Below are 19526 nucleotides of genomic sequence, written 5' to 3'. Positions count from 1 at the left end.
TGTTGGCACAAAGTTTTACCCTGAAACAATGTTTCTACAGTCTAACTTGCCCATGTGACCATGTCTATTAAGCGACTTTTGTCTTAAATTTATAGGAGCTATTTAGATTATCGGAGAGTAATTATTGTATTTTAAATTTCAACTTTTTCTCATTCTTTGTCTTAAGTGACCATTGATTTAAGCGACCATTTTTAGTGTGTCCCTTGTGCAGTCGCTTTATACAATTTTGACTGTATTTCCATTACAATTTCCAATGATGCAAAAACAGTCCTTTGTTAGTTTAGCAGTTTTTTTATGCTGTTTTTAATGCATTTTTTGGCATATCTTGGTTGTCAGTTCATCTGGATAACTAACCAATATTTACCAACTTCTCTGCAAGTGACTCTATACATGATTCAACATGATTTCTGAATCAGTGGTGAGAGACTAAAGTTCACTAATTATCACAGAACAATTTTACCTCAACCTAGACTTCTGGATTACAAATTCAATGTTTTCAATATTGAGCTAAGTTGTCAAACAATGCTTTGTTCTGTTGTATAAAGTTAAAACTTACCATTTTCCTTTTTTTTAGAAACTGGTAAAAATGTTCCTTTCTCCATATAGTTAGACATTAGTCCAGAATTAACTTACTATACATCAACAGCAACATATTCCTTTTTTCACATTTTAGTAACTGTACGCATTGGTGACAAATTTGTAAGTATTATGATTTATAAACAATAAAAGTGTTCCTTTCTCCATACAGTTTGTATTTGTGGCAAATCTATAAGTTACTCATATAACTTATTAAATGTAAAAATGTTTCTTCCCATTGTAGTTAGAATTGGTATCAAATCCATATTTTACTTACAATTCATAAACAGTACAAGTGTTCCTTGCTCAATACAGTTGAGTTAACATTGGTGAGAAATTTGAAATAAACTTACAATTTATAAATAGTAGACATGATGCTTTCTTCAAATTTTAGTAAGCATTGGTGTCAAATCTATGATTCACTTACAATTTATAAACAGAAGGAATGTTCCTCACTCTCCATAATGTTAGCATGAAGTTCACTTACGATTTATAAACAGTAGAAATGTTCCTTTCTTAACATTGTAGTTAGCATTGGTAACAAATCCATGTAATTTATAGGACAACTTCTCATCTGTATGCTCCACTTCTAATAGTTCCCTGAAATAAAAATCATATACAGTTTAATTTTTCTTTGATAAATTAAGTTATCTTTTGTATGCAATATAAACTTGCAAAGTTACTAATGCAAGATAGTTAATTTTTCATGACAGGCAGGTCTCTTTCAGAAAACTTATGTATTTTCCAAAACTGGTCATTGTACATCATAAAATCTTTCTGGCATGGCTAGACATAATCTGAATTTATCCTTGTGTGGATCTTCAACAGTCTCGTAAGCCTAAATTAAATTTATCATGCAAGCAAATATTATGATCTCCGATAGATTAAAGTTAAATGTGCAAATCTATATTTTTATTCTAGCAAATGTGCAAGCGTATATTATGATTCTCCCATTGATTAAAGTCAAATGTGCAAATGTATATCAGGAGTCAGGCATAGAATAAGCTAATGTGCAAGCATATTATTGTAATTTTACCAAAGATTAAAGTTGAATGTGCAAGTGTATATTTTGTTTATCCAAAGGATTAAAGCTAAATGTGCAAGCAAATATTATAATTCTCCAACAGATTAAAGTTAAACTTGGAAGAATATACAGCTGACTCTTGGTAACTCGAATTTCAAGGGACTGGGCTTTTTATTCTGAGAGAAATGGAATTCGATTAACGTGGATCTGCTGCCATTACAGTTACATTCATACATGTATAATTACATGTGCCTGATTGAATGTCCAGATTAGTAAGTTTGTTATTGTTGATAACGGCAATTCTGCCATATTTCTCTGTTGAAATGACAGTTTATCACTTACAACCACAAATTATAAATGAGCAGAAAGATATTAATTATTCAAAATATAATACATGTATATTAACAAAAACATTCGTAGCAATGAAATAAATGCAAATCCAGTTGGTCAATATTCATGGGTAATAATATTAAGCACATGTTTATAATAAGCACTCATGAATTCATTAATATAGAAGCACAATGGCACATTTATTTAAACAACAATATGTCTAAGGAGATATCGTGAAATGGAAGTACATATGAATTTAGTTACCTAACTGTTAAAACCAATTAAGTCTTCATTCCAATTACAGTCACTTTTACGATGTGTTAAAAATACATGATGACCGGCAATTATAATTACTATGAAAAGTGTGAAACAATGTGACAACATCTCACCTTTATGTCGCCAACCTATAACCAGTCGCCAACCTATAACCAGTCGGCTGTTTTCACACTTGACTTATTGAGATGAAAATATGTTTGACTTCAATTAACGGGACCAGAAACACCTTTTGACTATACAGAAGTCTTAGTAAGTCATAATTTGACATAATCGGAGTTTAATTACAAAGATATTAAAAGAGGGAATTTTGTCAGGACTTCAGATATTATTCGACTAACACTGAATTTTGAGTCAGGTAATTTTGATTTATTATGAGTCAACTGTATTATAACTCTTGCACCTATTTAAGTTTAACATGTGACAATATTTCAAATTTTACTACCAAGTTTCTCTATAAGAATGTTATGTCTCTCTACTTTATCTTTTAAAATGAAATGGATGAAACCAGGAAGCTTGGCCAAGTCTTGTTTGTGAATAAATGACAAGCTACTGACTAAAATAGGACACTGAACAGTTACTATTGTCATATTTGATGTGCTATTCACATTAATACTGATCTATGATATAAATCTTGTCATTTTCAAGACAAAGTGGTTTGACAAAATAACAGAAGCAGACAAGATAACAAGCAATGAAAACAATTAGTATATGAGACAATGTTTGATGGCAAAAAATGACAATAATAGTGTCAGTCTGTTACAAAACAAACATATCAAACGTTTCTATGTTAAGATAACAGACCTAGTCTAGAAGGTACGAGGATTAATCAAAAAGTTCTTGGCCCGATGTACTTCCGGAAGTCAGAGAACCCAACTAATGGTCTTACATTTCAATATAAGCACCCTCTTCAATATATGCACTTTGCCCACCTCACTGCATTAACTTGTTTAACCCTTCAAAATAGAACTCTCTATTTTGGTCCTCAAAGAACTCATTGACTGCCTCCATCACACCTTCATTGCTTCCAAAACGTCTACCACGAAGCTTGGTTTTCAGTTTCGGAAATAAGTAAAAGTCGGTGGCCAAGTCCGAAGAATATGGGGAATAGGGAAGACTTTCAAAGCCGCAGTCAATTGCAGAATTGCAGCAGCCATAGCAACTTGGGATGTGTTAGCTGGTGCATTGTTGTGCAGGAGCAGATTGCCTTGAGTCAGACTGCCCCTCCTTTTACGCATGATTTCTTGACGCAGACAATTTGTATGCATAATTTGTACCGTTTATGGTACAACCATGCTCAAGATAGTCAATCATGATTATCCCCTGACTCTCCCAAACAAGAACCGGTTGAACCGGGTGATGCTCCCCGAGACGGTTCTGGACACAGGAAAGTATAAAAAAAATGAACAAAGGGCAAAAACTCCAAAATTAGGCAAAGCAGAGTTATGTTTTTTTGCACTGCACTTCTATTCAATGAGATCTATCTATCTATAAAGTTTCCTGATGATATCAGAGTTATGTCCTGGACCAAAGTCAAAAAGTAAAAATAAACAAAGGGCAATTACTTCAAAATAAGGCAAGGCAGAGTAATGATTCTTAAGCACTGCACCTCCACCCAATGAGACCTATCTATCTACAAAGTTTCATGTTGATATCTCTTATAATTTTAGAGTAATGTCCCGGACAAAGTTCAAAGTGTCAAAATGAACAAAGGGCAATAACTCCAAAAGTAGGCAAGACAGTGTTACAGTTCTTGTGCACTGCAAACTTACTCAATGAGATCTATCTACCTGCAAAGTTTCATGTTGATATCTCTTATACATTTAGAGTTATGTCCCCGACAAAGTTCAAAGTGTAAAAATAAACAAAGGGGGATAATTCAAAAATTAAGCAAGGCAGAGTTAAAGTTCTTGTTCACTGCACACATACTCAATGAGATCTATCTACCTACAAAGTTTTATGTTGATACCTATTATAGTTTTAGAGTTATGTCCTGGACAAAAGTTCAAAGTGTAAAATAAACAAAGGGGGATAATTCAAAAATTAGGCAAGGCAGAGTTACGGTTCTTATGCACTGCACACCTACTCAATGAGATCTATCTACCTACAAAGTTTCATGTTGATACCTCTTATACTTTAAGAGTTATGTCCCGGACAAAGTTCAAAGTGTAAAAATAAACAAAGGGGGATAATTCAAAAATTAGGCAAGGCAGAGTTACGGTTCTTGTGCACTGCACACCTACTCAATGAGATCTATCTACCTACAAAGTTTCATGTTGATACCTCTTATTGTTTCAAAGTTATGTCCCGGACAAGAAAAGGGGACGGACGAACGGAAAGCAGGACGGACGGACAAGGCGGCGACTATACGCTCCCCCGAAATTTTTCGGGGAGCATAAAAATTGAAGCCATCATCTTCCCTGATTATGGCACCCTCTTGAATTTCTTCAGAAGGGGTGAGCCAGTGTGCTTCCACTGCATGCTGTTTTTTTTATTCTAGATCAAAGTGATGGACCCATGTTTCATCCGGAGTTACCAACTGGTAGATAAAATCAGGTTCATCCTCATAGCAAGACAAAAGATAATCTTGAAATGTCAAGCCTGGTCCGTTTCTGGTTGTCAGTCAACTGTCTGGGGACCCATCTAGCAGAAAACTTTGACATGCCATAGACATCAGTCAGAATTGCCTGAACTGAACCAAACCTTATACCCACTTCCATACAATGCTTCACAGGCCTTGCCTTCTGTCGCACATGAACAGATCGTGCACAGCTTCGGCAGTTTCATTGTTGGTGGCCTCTTTGGGCCGCTTATCATCTCCAATGCTCTCCCTTCCCCTCTTAAATTCATGAGCCCATTTTTTCACAGTGCTAGAGGTAGGGGACTCCTACCCAAGTGTATCCATGAAGACTTCATGGATTTCCTTGGGGGACATCCCTTTCTTACAGAGGTACTTAATGATGGCTCTGATTTCAACTTTCTACATTAGGTCTAAATGACACCCCCCTCTACTGATCAAAGTGTGTTTTATGTTACTTAATCTGAGTAAAACTGCGTGTAACTCGGTCAGTAATCTTCAATATGATATCAGTATTAACATATCGTGTGTAAATGTCAGTGTAGTGGCTAGAAGTATATCGGGACTAGAACTTTATGATCATACCTCATAAACGGAAAGGTTGCTTTATAAGTTTATTCCTTTTTTATAAATAAAAAACGATATTAAAATGGTGTATTAAAAATTATGGCTGTGTTTTGTCAGTAAGTTGGCGATCAATTCCACAACTCAGAATCATCTCATTGTATTATTACTATTATAAGTTCAATGACAATGTTCCACTAAAACAGGATGAAGTAAAACAGTGACACAAAATATTTTAAAGGTTTTATACATTAATTAGATACTCATTTGAACTTTTTATTCATTTAGGCCTGAATACCAATCCAGGGACCTTCAATGACAAATATATACCAGCATGAACCATAGTCAATTATTATCTGAATTAACAGCCACATATAGTTTATTATAGAAATAAAAATTCTTGTTTAATAGCATATACTGATGATGCAATAAATCATATCAACCTACTTTTAATATCCTTTTAAAAGTGAATCATCTGGGGCAGTATTTTCACAAATAAAAGTTTAACATGTCAGATAGACTCTTTTTCAACAGACTTCCAGCAACATAAAATTGAAAAATATTGATTATAAATGGCACAAATAACTTTTTTATTGGGATGTCAATTCCCTTTTAGAAACAACAAAAGAATTTCGAAAAAGCCAATCCATAAAAAGTGAAAGCAATCATAAAATTAGAATAAAAAACAATTTCTACAGACTCAGTTTATTTACTGATGTTACCATAAAAATATCTGGTGACACAGAAGTAAACAGATTGATGTTAAGCCTCTAGTGACAAAGAACAACAATATCTTTGAACACTATAAATTAAATTAAGATAGAAACTATGGAATACAAATATGAATGTAATAGGGTCATAACAAACCCATTTGCCATATAATCAATTTAACATAATAAGACCAATTTTGAGAAATAATGACTGAAAGCCTCTCAATGTAAAGCACACATGGGACACTAATATATCAAATTGCCACTCAAAACATAGATTGAGTACACAATAATTCATTTCATACAATTTTTTTTCTGCTATATATTATATTTTATTGGAATTGTCATCAATTATAGGTAACTCTATCAGCAATAAAGTGTAATTAGATATTTTTGGAATGATATATATTCTCAAGTGAAAACAATGACATTCATTGTAAGAGTTTTGTCTGCTCTCCTATAATGACAAAACCTTTACCACTTTATTGTTTCCCCATTATAACCTGGAGGGCACTTAACCTATATGTTTCACGAGTTTTATCAGTTTTAAGGTGGATATATTTATTGTAAATAAACAATGTGATCCCCTGCATTAGCGTATTGTTCAATGTTAAGGTACTACAAGATCAGATGACATGATGGCCTTAGATCACTCGCTAGAAAAAGTAACAAATCAGTAATGCAACATCAGTACTTATTGTAAGTCATATTACCCTGTAAATTTTTACTCAAGCCTCAAGCTATATAATTTGTAAAATATCTGCAAGGAAATACTACTTGCTAAATACCAAAGCTCTAGGCATCTTTATTTTACACAAGAAATCTTATTGAATTTTACTATGATTGTAAGTGTAGTAAAACTAAGTGACTACAAGACTGGACCTTTTTGTCCCCAAGAGCATAATCTATGTCATATTTGTTAAAGGTCCAAAAGCAATGCTACATGCCAAAAGCAACCCCCAAGCTCTGGGAATTGCAGTTTCACACAAGAACACTTAACAGTGTTTTCCTCGGAAAGTCTTTATAAACAAGGAACATCGCAATGCGATGCAACCAGGTTTTCAGCAAAATATTTCACAGAAGCTTTGTCATGAAGGGGCATTTGTTTTTAATTGAACTTTTAGGAGGAATTATGGCTTTTTTAATATTCCTCAAACAAAAATGATTGAGAAATTTTATGTTGTCTATTCGCCTTTTTTTCCCAAATATTTTAGAAAGGTAAACAGTACTTTATTTTTGCTTAATTTTGGCATTTTTGCGTCTCTTGTCATTTTCTTTTGTCAACAATATTGGCGTGTGGTGTTTTGTGCGATATCAAAAAAGTATGTAAAAAAATACTTGAATGATGTCTTGGAAGAAACATGGGAATTTAGTGAGCGCCAGGGCACTTGATGACAAAGCTTCTGTGAAAGTTTGGTCAAAATCCATTGAGAAATGTAGGAGAAGTTGCGCACTGTAGAAATTGTTCACTATATATTCTGTATAAGGAAAAAAATATACAAAGGGCCATAATTCGGTCAAATATTATCCAATCACAAAACCCCGACAATATGTGCCAGGCACTTTGATAACAAAGCTTCTAAGAAAGTTTGGTCAAAATCCATTGAGAAATGTAGGAGGAGTTGAGCACAGAAGAAATTGTTCTCTATATATTCTGTATAAGGAAAAAAAATATACAAAGGGCCATAATTCGGTCAAAATATTATCCAATCACAAAACCCCGACAATATGTGCCAGGCACTTGATAACAAAGCTTCTAAGAAAGTTTGGTCAAAATCCGTTGAGAAATGTAGGAGGAGTTGCGCACAGAAGAAATTGTTCACTATAATTATATTCTATATAAGGAAAAAAAACAAAGGGCCATAATTAGGTCAAATATATACCAATTGCAAAACCCTGGCAATATGTGACAGGGCACTTGATGACAAAGCTTCTGAGAAAGTTTGGTCAAAATCCGTTGAGAAATGTAGGAGGAGTTGCGCACAGAAGAAATTGTTCACTATATATTTTTATATAAGGAAAAAAACAAAGGGCCATAATTAGGTCAAATATTATCTAATCACAAAACCCCGACAATATGCGCCAGGGCACTTGATGACAAAGCTTCTGTGAAAGTTTGGTCAAAATCCGTTGAGAAATGTAGGAGGAGTTGCGCACAGAAGAAATTGTTCACTATATATTCTATATAAGGAAAAAAAACAAAGGGCCATAATTAGGTCAAATATATGACCAATTGCAAAACCCTGGCAATATGTGACAGGGCACTTGATGACAAAGCTTCTGAGAAAGTTTGGTCAAAATCCGTTGAGAAATGTAGGAGGAGTTGCGCACAGAAGAAATTGTTCACTATATATTTTATAATAAGGAAAAAAAACAAAGGGCCATAATTAGGTCAAATATTATCTAATCGCAAAACCCCGACAATATGCGCCAGGGCACTTGATGACAAAAGCTTCTGTGAAAGTTTGGTCAAAATCCGTTGAGAAATGTAGGAGGAGTTGCGCACAGAAGAAATTGTTTACGCCCGCCCGCCCGCCCGCCGACATACCTCAATCTAATAACCAGTTTTTTCCTTCGGAAAACCTGGTTAATTAAGTAACCACTGAAGGTGGAGCCAATTTTGACATTTTTAGGGGCATGTTTTAAATAACTTTTGTAGAAGACTACAAGATGATTCTACCTGTCAAATATCTAAGCTCAAGACATTGTTGTTTCCAAGAAAACGTTTTGCAAAGACATTTTTACTATACAAGTCTATGTAAACTAAGTGAACCCAAAGATAGGGCCATTGTTGACCCAAGGGGTAATAACTATGACTTATATAACATTTATAAAGTCCACTACACAATGCTACATGCCAAATCACTAACCTCATGGCATTGCAGTTTCATAAAAGAAGGCTTAAATATATTTTCCCAAATAAGTCTAAATCAGAACTAATTACCTCATGGGCAGGGCCAATTTTGACCCCAGGGGCATGATTTTATATTTTATAAAAGAGGACAACAAGGTGATGCTACATGTCAAACATTTAAGCTCTGGGCATTGCAGATTCTTAGTAGATTTTTATAAGATTTCATTTTTTAAGTCTATTTCAGCTCTTGGGACCTGATAATGTGTCAAACCGAAATCACTTACAGTCGAGACTGTCATATGTGACTTTCCAAAGGACCCTCAGAAAAAGGTCACATTTGACAGGGAGTCTCTTAATACAGTCTCAAAGAAAATTAAAATTTATATACCATCTATCTGTATATATACAATTGTGACTTAACATATATATAACTGTGCGAAGCAATAATATCTAACCAATTGCAAATAAACATATTTGGTATTTTAAATATTTGATGTAAATAAAATAAGAATCACTGTAAATATAATCACATGTATATCATATAAAATTTAATTTCATTTTTTGTATTAGATTTATATTGAATCATTATGGTTCAAAATAAACTTGAATTTGATGCATTCAAATCCTTAAAATAAATATCATACTTTAAAAAAAATATCCATATCCAAAGGTTTTTCTGGTCTGGTATCAACAATTTTCCGTATAATTCATGCAGCCATAGAAAGGTAAATTAAAAAAAAAAATGCCTAAAAAAAATCTTCTGTTGGCACTCCATACTTTAAAAAAAAAATCTGACAAAAGTCTAATAATCCAGTTTACTCAGGTAATTATGTTCAATACACCTCAATTTGTTAACACACATCAATTGCATCATGCATGTAAGGAGTAGACACTACTTCACTTGTTACCTATATACATGTATACTGTGCAATTGAGACAGAGGTGTGTAAAGTTTGTTTAAAGAGTACCGACTACTGGATTATAATTGAACTTAATTATTTTGCTCAACAACAAACAAAGACACACTCTGCACTTTGTGCTCAACAACAAACAAGGACACTCTGCACTTTGTACTAAACATCAAACAAGGACACTCTGCACTTTATGCTAAACAACAAACAAGGACACTCTGCACTTTGCGCTCAACAACAAACAAGGACACACTCTGTACTTTGTACTCAACAACAAACAAGGACACTCTGCATTTTGTACTAAACATCAAACAAGACCACTCTGCACTTTATGCTCAACAACAAACAAGGACACTCTGCACTTTATGCTCAACAACAAACAATGACACTCTGCACTTTGTGTGCTCAACAACAAACAAGGACACTCTGCACTTTGTGCTCAACAACAAACAAGGACACTCTGCACTTTGTGCTCAACAACAAACAATGACACTCTGCACTTTGTGCTCAACAACAAACAAGGACACTCTTGCACTTTGTGCTCAACAACAAACAAGGACACTCTGCACTTTGTGCTCAACAACAAACAAGGACACTCTGCACTTTATGCTCAACAACAAACAAGGACACTCTGCACTTTATGCTCAACAACAAACAAGGACACTCTGCACTTTGTGCTCAACAACAAACAATGACACTCTGCACTTTGTGCTCAACAACAAACAAGGACACTCTGCACTTTGTGCTCAACAACAAACAAGGACACTCTGCCACTTTGTAATGAACAACAAACAAGGACACTCTGCCACTTTGTGCTCAACAACAAACAAGGACACTCTGCACTTTGTGCTCAACAACAAACAAGGACACTCTGCACTTTGTAATGAACAACAAACAAGGACACTCTGCACTTTGTGCTCAACAACAAACAAGGACACTCTGCACTTTGTAATGAACAACAAACAAGGACCACTCTGCACTTTGTGCTCAACAACAAACAAGGACACTCTGCACTTTGTGCTCAACAACAAACAAGGACACTCTGCACTTTGTAATGAACAACAAACAAGGACACTCTGCACTTTGTGCTCAACAACAAACAATGACACTCTGCACTTTGTGCTCAACAACAAACAAGGACACTCTGCACTTTGTGCTCAACAACAAACAAGGACACTCTGCACTTTGTAATGAACAACAAACAAGGACACTCTGCACTTTGTGCTCAACAACAAACAAGGACACTCTGCACTTTGTGCTCAAACAACAAACAAGGACACACTCTGCACTTTGTGCTCAACAACAAACAAGGACACACTCTGCACTTTTGTGCTCAATAATAAACAAGGACACACTCTGCACTTTGTAATGAACAACAAACAAGGACACTCTGCACTTTGTGCTCAACAACAAACAAGGACACACTCTGCACTTTGTGCTCAACAACAAACAAGGACACTCTGCACTTTGTAATGAACAACAAACAAGGACACTCTGCACTTTGTGCTCAACAACAAACAAGGACACTCTGCACTTTGTGCTCAACAACAAACAAGGACACTCTGCACTTTGTAATGAACAACAAACAAGGACACTCTGCACTTTGTGCTCAACAACAAACAATGACACTCTGCACTTTGTGCTCAACAACAAACAAGGACACTCTGCACTTTGTGCTCAACAACAAACAAGGACACTCTGCACTTTGTAATGAACAACAAACAAGGACACTCTGCACTTTGTGCTCAACAACAAACAAGGACACTCTGCACTTTGTGCTCAACAACAAACAAGGACACACTCTGCACTTTGTGCTCAACAACAAACAAGGACACACTCTGCACTTTGTGCTCAATAATAAACAAGGACACACTCTGCACTTTGTAATGAACAACAAACAAGGACACTCTGCACTTTGTGCTCAACAACAAACAAGGACACACTCTGCACTTTGTGCTCAACAACAAACAAGGACACTCTGCACTTTGTAATGAACAACAAACAAGGACACTCTGCACTTTGTGCTCAACAACAAACAAGGACACTCTGCACTTTGTGCTCAACAACAAACAATGACAACTCTGCACTTTGGGCTCAACAACAAACAAGGACACACTCTGCACTTTGTGCTCAACAACAAACAAGGACACACTCTGCACTTTGTGCTCAATAATAAACAAGGACACTCTGCACTTTGTGCTCAACAACAAACAAGGACACACTCTGCACTTTGTACTAAACAACAAACAAGGACACAATCTGCACTTTGTGCTCAACAACAAACAAGGAGACTGCACTTTATGCTCAACAACAGACAGACACACTCTGCACTTTGTGCTCAATAATAAACAAGGACACTCTGCACTTTATGCTGAACAACAAACAAGGTCACACTCTGCACTTTATGCTCAACAACAAACAAGGAGACTGCACTTTATGCTCAACAACAGACAAGGACACACTCTGCACTTTGTGCTCAATAATAAACAAGGACACTCTGCACTTTATGCTGAACAACAAACAAGGTCACACTCTGCACTTTGTGCTCAACAACAAACAAGGACACACTCTGCATCAAGAACTGCAAATTGTTTTCAAATTTCAACTTTTTAATTAAAAAAATGCCTTTTCTTTCAAAAGCAAACCTGAATTGATTGTTCACATAAAAACGTTTCCTGATTTTAAAAGAAAATGTCCTTTTAAATTAATTTTGATGTTCATTTTCAAACATGCGTGCTCAATAAATTAAACTTTTAATTAACAAATTTGAAATGTAATTATTTTGAAATTTGATTCTAACTGCAACACGTAATACATTAACTATTTTAAAGAAAAACAGCTTTTTCCCAGACTCATGGTAACACATAAATGATAATGTGTTTAAATTGCCATAAATTCTGAACAACTTGCCTCTACTACATCTTAGTGGCAATATTATTACGTTCTCTTTCAATATTCTTATTCTAGGTACACAATTATCATTACTAGAAATGTGTAGTCACGCCACGGATGTCCCCGCATGCAGCCAAAATGTTAACCTTTTGTAAATTGCATATTGCATATTTGTAGCCAAAATAATGGCTTCATACATTTCCACAAAAGTATGAGTGCTGAAACTGAAATTTCAAAATTTTTCCAACATTCAAGAAAGATAACATTGTCCAGAATCATTGAACCAAGACAAAATTCAAACTTGAACTGCTTATTCCTAAGATGTATCTATATGTCAAATTTGTGTTGAATTTTGACAACCATTGGGGAGATAATGAACAGAAACTTAAAAATTTCTCTTTTTTTCTCAAAGTTCAAGAGGGATAACTCTGTCAGCTATCATCAAACCATGACCAAATTGGAAACTGATCAATGGATTCTTATGACATATCCATATCTTTAATTTGAGTTGAATATGTACAACTGTTGGGGAGATAATGAACGGGAACTGAAAATTCCCTTTTTTTTCAAAGTTAAAGGGGCATAACTCTGCCAAAAATCATCAAACCATGACAAAATTTGAACTTGACCTGTGCATTTCTTTTACATATCCATATGTCAAATTTGTGTAATACCCTGGAGGAGATAATGAACAGAAACTAAAATTTCATATTATTTTCAAAGTGAAAGGGACATAACTCGACCAAAAATCATTGAACCATGACCAAATTCAAACCTGACCTGCACATTTCTTTGACATATCCATATGTCAAATTTGAGTTGAATATGTAACACTGTTAAGGAGATAATGAACGGAAACTGAAAATTTCAGATTATTTTCAAAATGAAAGGGGCATAACTCTGCCAAAAATCATTGAACCATGACCAAATTCGAAACTGACCTGCGCATTCCTATAACGTATCGATATGTCAAATTAGAGTTGAATGTGTAATATTGTTGGGGAGATAATGAACGGAAACTGAAAATTTCATATTATTTTCAAAGTGAAAGGGGCATAACTCTGCCAAAAATCATTGAACCATGACCAAATTCAAACTTAACCTGCACATTCCTTTGACATTCATATCTCAAATTTGAGTTGAATATATAACACTGTTAAGGAGATAATGAATGAAAACTGAAAATTTCAGATTATTTTCAAAGTAAAAGGGGCATTACTCTGCCAAAAATCATCGAACCATTACCAAATTCAAACTTAACCTGTATTTTCTCATGACATATCAATATGTAAAGTTTGAGCTGAATGTGTAATACCGTTGGGGAGATAATGAGCGGAAACTGAAAATTTCATATTATTTTCAAAGTAAAAGGGGCATAAATCTGCAAAAAATCATCGAACCATGACCAAATTCACACTTGACCTGTATTATCTCTAACATATCCATATGTCAAGTTTGAGTTGAATGTGTAATACCGTTGGGGATATAATGAGTGGAAACTGAAAATTTCATATTATTTTCAATTTAGTAAAAGGGGCATATCTCTGCCAAAAAATCATCCAACCATGACCAAATTCAAACTTGACCTGTATTTTCTCATGACATATCCATATGCCAAATTGGAGTTGAATGTGTGCAACCGTTACTAAGATAATGAACGGAAACTGATGATGACGGAATGACTGAAGGACGGAACAGGGTAACAGTCTATATGCCCCGGCCATTATATGGCGGGGGCATAATAAAATTTTAGGTTTACAACAATTTTAACTTCATATTTATTTTATTTCACTTTTAATCTTATTTTATCTTACATACAAAATGATAGAAAAGCTATAAAGCTATAACATTTTATATATCAATTGTGTTAATATTGAATAACAAACAATGATTAATTTGTCCACTTAAGTTATTCAGCATAAACAGTTCTACTAGTCAGGGTCACTGTGACCTTGACATTTATATACCTGTGCCTAATACAAAAGTGTGATGAGCCAGATCATTGTCAGTCTTTTTTTTTGTGTGGGACCATGACCTTCACCCACTGTCACAGGAGACAGTGACGCTCAACTAATTAAATACTGGACGCAGTTAGGAAGACAAAACTATGAAAGAAAACTCAGTTATAATATTAATATATCTCTTCTTATGACAAGCAGTTATAGTTGTTAACATAAATTCCAAGTGCAAGGGGGAATAATTTTGGAAATAGCCACACTAGAGTTATGGACCTTGTCACACAACATGTGATAAGAAATATATATTTGAAGTTTGACGAAGATACCTTAAAAGTAAAGAAGTTATAATATTTCTTAAAGAAAATTCTAAGTTCAAAGGGAGATAAATCTGAAAATATTGCTTCAAAAGTTATGAACCTTGTCACATAAGATCTGGTTGATGATAAGGAATATGTATTTTAAGTTTAATGTAGATACCTTTAAAACTAAAGAAGTTATGGTAAAAAATAACATTTTTCAAGTAAAAAAATCTAAGTAATTGGGAATATAATTCTTGCAATATTAGTGCTAGAGTTATGAACCTTGTCACATAAGATGTGGTTGATAATAAAGAACAGAACATATATTTGAAGTTTGAAGTTGATACCTTAAGAAATGAAAAAGTTAAAGTGAAAAATATTTTACTGCACCAAAACTTAAATCTGAAATCTGGACATGGATGCTGGGGTGAGTAGGACAGCTCTCTGTATACTTTGTATAGTCTAGCTAAAAAGGGCTTTTGAATCAATGACAGTGATGACCTTATGAAGTTTGAAGGCTATGTGTAAAATGGTTCTTGAATTATTGAGCAGAAATTATTTTCATATTCAACGTCACTGTGACCTTTACCTTCATGCTTTAGCACCAAAAGCCAAAGGGGTCTTTTTTTTTAAATATGGGTGATCATTCTCTGTGGGTCAAATGGTTGCCTAGTTACTGAGCAGAAACAGTTTTCACATTCAAGGTCACTGTGCAAATCTAAAACCAGCAATATCAGTAAACTGTAATGACTGGTGAATTACATGAAACATGCAGCTTTACTGCTGGAGAAAGACCTGGGGTGCTCCTCTGAGCATTTCTATGTAGAATCTTTGCAGAATTTGAACCCACAGCAGTGAGGGGCAAGTGGTTTGAAGCCATAGTCTATAACCAGTTGGCAATGGACACCCCGCTGAATTGATATCTCACAAGTGAATACTCTAGAGCATTTAGGCTGACAGCATCCCAACTTTACTGGTGATAAAAATATATGAACAAAATATGGGGTACAAATATGAATTTATGTTGATAACGGATCCATTAACCACATATTAGTTTCACATAATGAGATCAATTTTGTGAAATACAGACACCAGGTCTTTCAGTATAAAGCACCCAAGGGACACTTATTTCAAATAAATTAAATTGCATCTCAAAATATTTACTGGGCACACGATCATAACTTAAATTACAGAATTTATTCTCTCTAGATAAATGTAATGTCACCAATTATAGGTAACTTAGTCATGGAAAGTATTTCTGTAGTTTCACATTAAAATATCATCACTTGTGGAAAGTTATTGTTTGTTCTTTTTACTTGTGACAAATGTTTTTTCTGGATTAATTTTTGTTTGTTTGTAGTGAGCCCTTATCACATATAATATCTCCAATGGAATAAAAAAAAAATTATATCTAATTTTCACTCAGGATATAACCATTTACCATTTATAGGGACAATTATTAAAATCAATGACTGAATGGCAATAGTGTAGGCCATGATCAGATGGCACAAATGTTTTTTAACTTTCATTCACATTACTAAATTACTACAACTGTACTTATTGTCGGAAAAAAAATTGCTTAAAGGTAATTGGCCAACAAACTATGGTCCAGTCAACATTTGTGCCAAGTTTGATTAGTGTTGAAGCAGTTTTTATAGTATTATAGCAATTTGAACTTGTAACGGGAGACTTTTCAATGAAAACAGCCATTTTTCACAAAATGCTCATGAAGTAATGGGTTAACTGAAATTTCAGTCACAGAAAATGTAAATAAGACAATATCTTACAGAGACACACAAAGTTTTTATATGTAAATCATAAATTTACAAATGAAATATTCACAAATAGTATTTAATGTTCCTTCACAATTGTGAAAATACAGAAATTTTAAAATGTATACACAAAATATCAGCTTTAATTATTTAACAATGGTGCTGGGAATCATGTGACTTGAAATGGTTTTATTTCCAGTAGACAGAAACATAATAAGTTGATGATATATTTTCTACAATATTTTCTAAATTTAGTATAGCATTCACACTATAAAACACCGTGCTTAAAGCTGCATAACTTAAGATAAGCCAAAATATTTCAAGAAAATCAAACTTGAATAGTAAAAATATTCAAATAATTAAGTTAGATGTTATGTGTGATTAAGTATTTATCACCATTTTTCAACTGACATCATTAACAGCAGTCTTATTTCTTTCTGAACAACCCTTGTATTTGAATAAAACATAACCAATCAGTTTTATTTAAGATGTTAGGAAACCTTGTGTCCCCTGATAATTATGACTATAAGACCCATTCTTTTTGTAAGTCACTTGAAAACATCAACAGCTACATAAACAGGCTGGTCTGGATCCATGCTGGTCGCAAACGCACTATGTCTGTTTTGTCATGGCGCGGCTCAAATATTGTCATTAAATTGAGACCGAGTTGAAGTCCCTATTATTTTTATGCAACTCCCTATAAACTTAAGTTGTTTTATAAAACTTTAAAATATCATCAACATGGCATTATTAAGATTGTCAATCAATACAGTTTAATCTTAAATATTTACTCCTACAGCAACTAGATATTTTTTCACTGTACAAGTAAATTATCAAATTTTTCATAAAAAAAAAGACCTCTCTATTATCTAATTTCCTCTCCAAACATGTAATCATCACACTTGACATTCAATAATTATTCTGACATCTTATTTATTAACTTTTTCAGTTTTTGCTCAGATTTCTGATTAAAAATACAGACAGTTATATAAATATTGGCATGACTTCAATGATAACTGTTGGTCCAATTAGAGGTTGTATTGGTTTTTGTCTCTGATTTTTGGTCCAACTCACAAGTCTATTATTATGTGACCCTGAAATAATACACTCAGAGGGAAATTTGAGGCTAGTGATGGAAAAGAATCACTATCATTATCTCAGTATACTGTAATGATCTGACAACAAAAGAAGTCTTTGAATAACATTAATAGATGAAAGCATGTGGATAGACTTAACGGTTACCTGCATGATAGAGACAAGAGTGATCAGTATATAATTAGAGCCAGGCAAGACAGCACTTACATAGACTGACCTGGCCCTATACTGTTGGCTGACTAACTTTAAATTGTCATCTAGATATCCCCAAATAATGGATGGGTCAACTTTAAAGACTTATCTTCAAATTGTTGATCTCTATTCACCTGTATAAAGTTTCATCCATACAGCATATGACCTAACAAAAGCATGTCCCAATTATAATTTTTTAGATCAATTTATTTAAAAACTAACCCTTTATCCTCTAAATTTATTCAAAATGGACTTGTTTAAGTTATATTTTGAAACAGATATTATCAATTTTAATATCCCAATAAAATATCAAAACTTGCCTTTGAGACACCTGGACATGTTCATGCATTGCTTGGAACTATATACAGTAGGAAAGACTTAATCTACATATTGGGGGATCACTTGTAAAACCTAACTGTAACAACTATATCTGTAACTTAAAGATCTTAGTAAGTTTTCCTAACTTTTGAGTTCCTAACAAGAGGAACATTGATATCACTTTTTCCCCAGCACAAGCATCCACAGTCAATACATTTAAAACTAGATACATGTACTCTCAGACTGGGCTACCATTGGGAGTAAATTTGTTTAAGGTCCATATAAATAACTATTGATCACTATGACAATATCTTTAAATTATTGAACTTACTATTATAATACTTCCTTGTAACATTTTAACCTATCACCATAAACTCTTTAGTGTAAGAAAAACAAAATATTTTTAATATCAAAAAAGATTTACTATCCTGTATCCATACAAAAAAAGCTTATTTAAAGCAATGACAAGATGGAAATCAATGATGTTTTTCTTATCTGTTAGTTTATCATGCAATCAGACATAAAGTAAACAAGAAGTGATGTACCGACTTATTAACAGTGCCAGAAATCTCTCAATTCCAATCATTACCTGTCAAAACCAATTTTTGTAAATATTCTTCTATGTTAAAAAGGGACATAACTCCTAAAATTATTAATTTCAGGATAATTCCCCTTTGTCTTTTAACTGTCTAATGTCACGATATATAAGTATTCTAAGTTTCATGTTGATATTTTTTCATGATTTTGAAATTATTCTACTTAATAAATAACTTTGACAAAAATTTTAAGTTAAAAAGGGGCATAACTGCAAAAATGTAGCTTTCAGAATAAAGCCCCTTGTTTAACAAATGTACTTTGCCATGGTTATCATGTATTCCATATTGATATCTTTCATAGTTTTTAAGTCATTCTGCTTAAAAGGCAGTTTTGAAAAAAAAAATCTCTTGTTTGTTGAATTTTAATGTCACATTAGTTTTCAATTTACTTGTCATGTAACCTGTAATGCTATTAATTTTCTTTCTCAAAAGCCTTTTACTTTTTTTATTATTTACATGTATAAAGTTTTTCATTGGCCATATTGTTGAGCTAATCCATGCTTTTCTTTACTCTTTGATCATAAATTCAGTTATATAGTGATTTAGATTTTTATATGAGAGTCCAAATAGTAATTCATCTAGCT

General features: G+C 33.7%; 1 protein-coding gene across 1 annotated transcript in view; it reads right to left on the bottom strand.

Annotated features, from left to right (window-relative positions):
- The window catches only part of LOC132754773 (DNA mismatch repair protein Mlh1-like), a 194418-nt gene that overhangs the window by 39302 nt on the left and 135590 nt on the right, over positions 1-19526 (bottom strand). The window contains exon 9 of the mRNA XM_060745461.1: positions 1064-1176. Coding sequence (XP_060601444.1) covers positions 1064-1176 — 113 coding nt within the window. The remainder of the gene's footprint in view (positions 1-1063; positions 1177-19526) is intronic.

The sequence above is a fragment of the Ruditapes philippinarum genome, unplaced genomic scaffold, assembly GCF_026571515.1.
Source record: "Ruditapes philippinarum isolate M1 unplaced genomic scaffold, ASM2657151v2 ctg1337_1_1_1_1, whole genome shotgun sequence".
Classification (NCBI taxonomy): Eukaryota; Metazoa; Mollusca; class Bivalvia; order Venerida; family Veneridae; genus Ruditapes; species Ruditapes philippinarum.
Note: the sequence above shows the minus strand (reverse complement) of the source record. Positions and strands in the feature narration are given on the sequence as shown.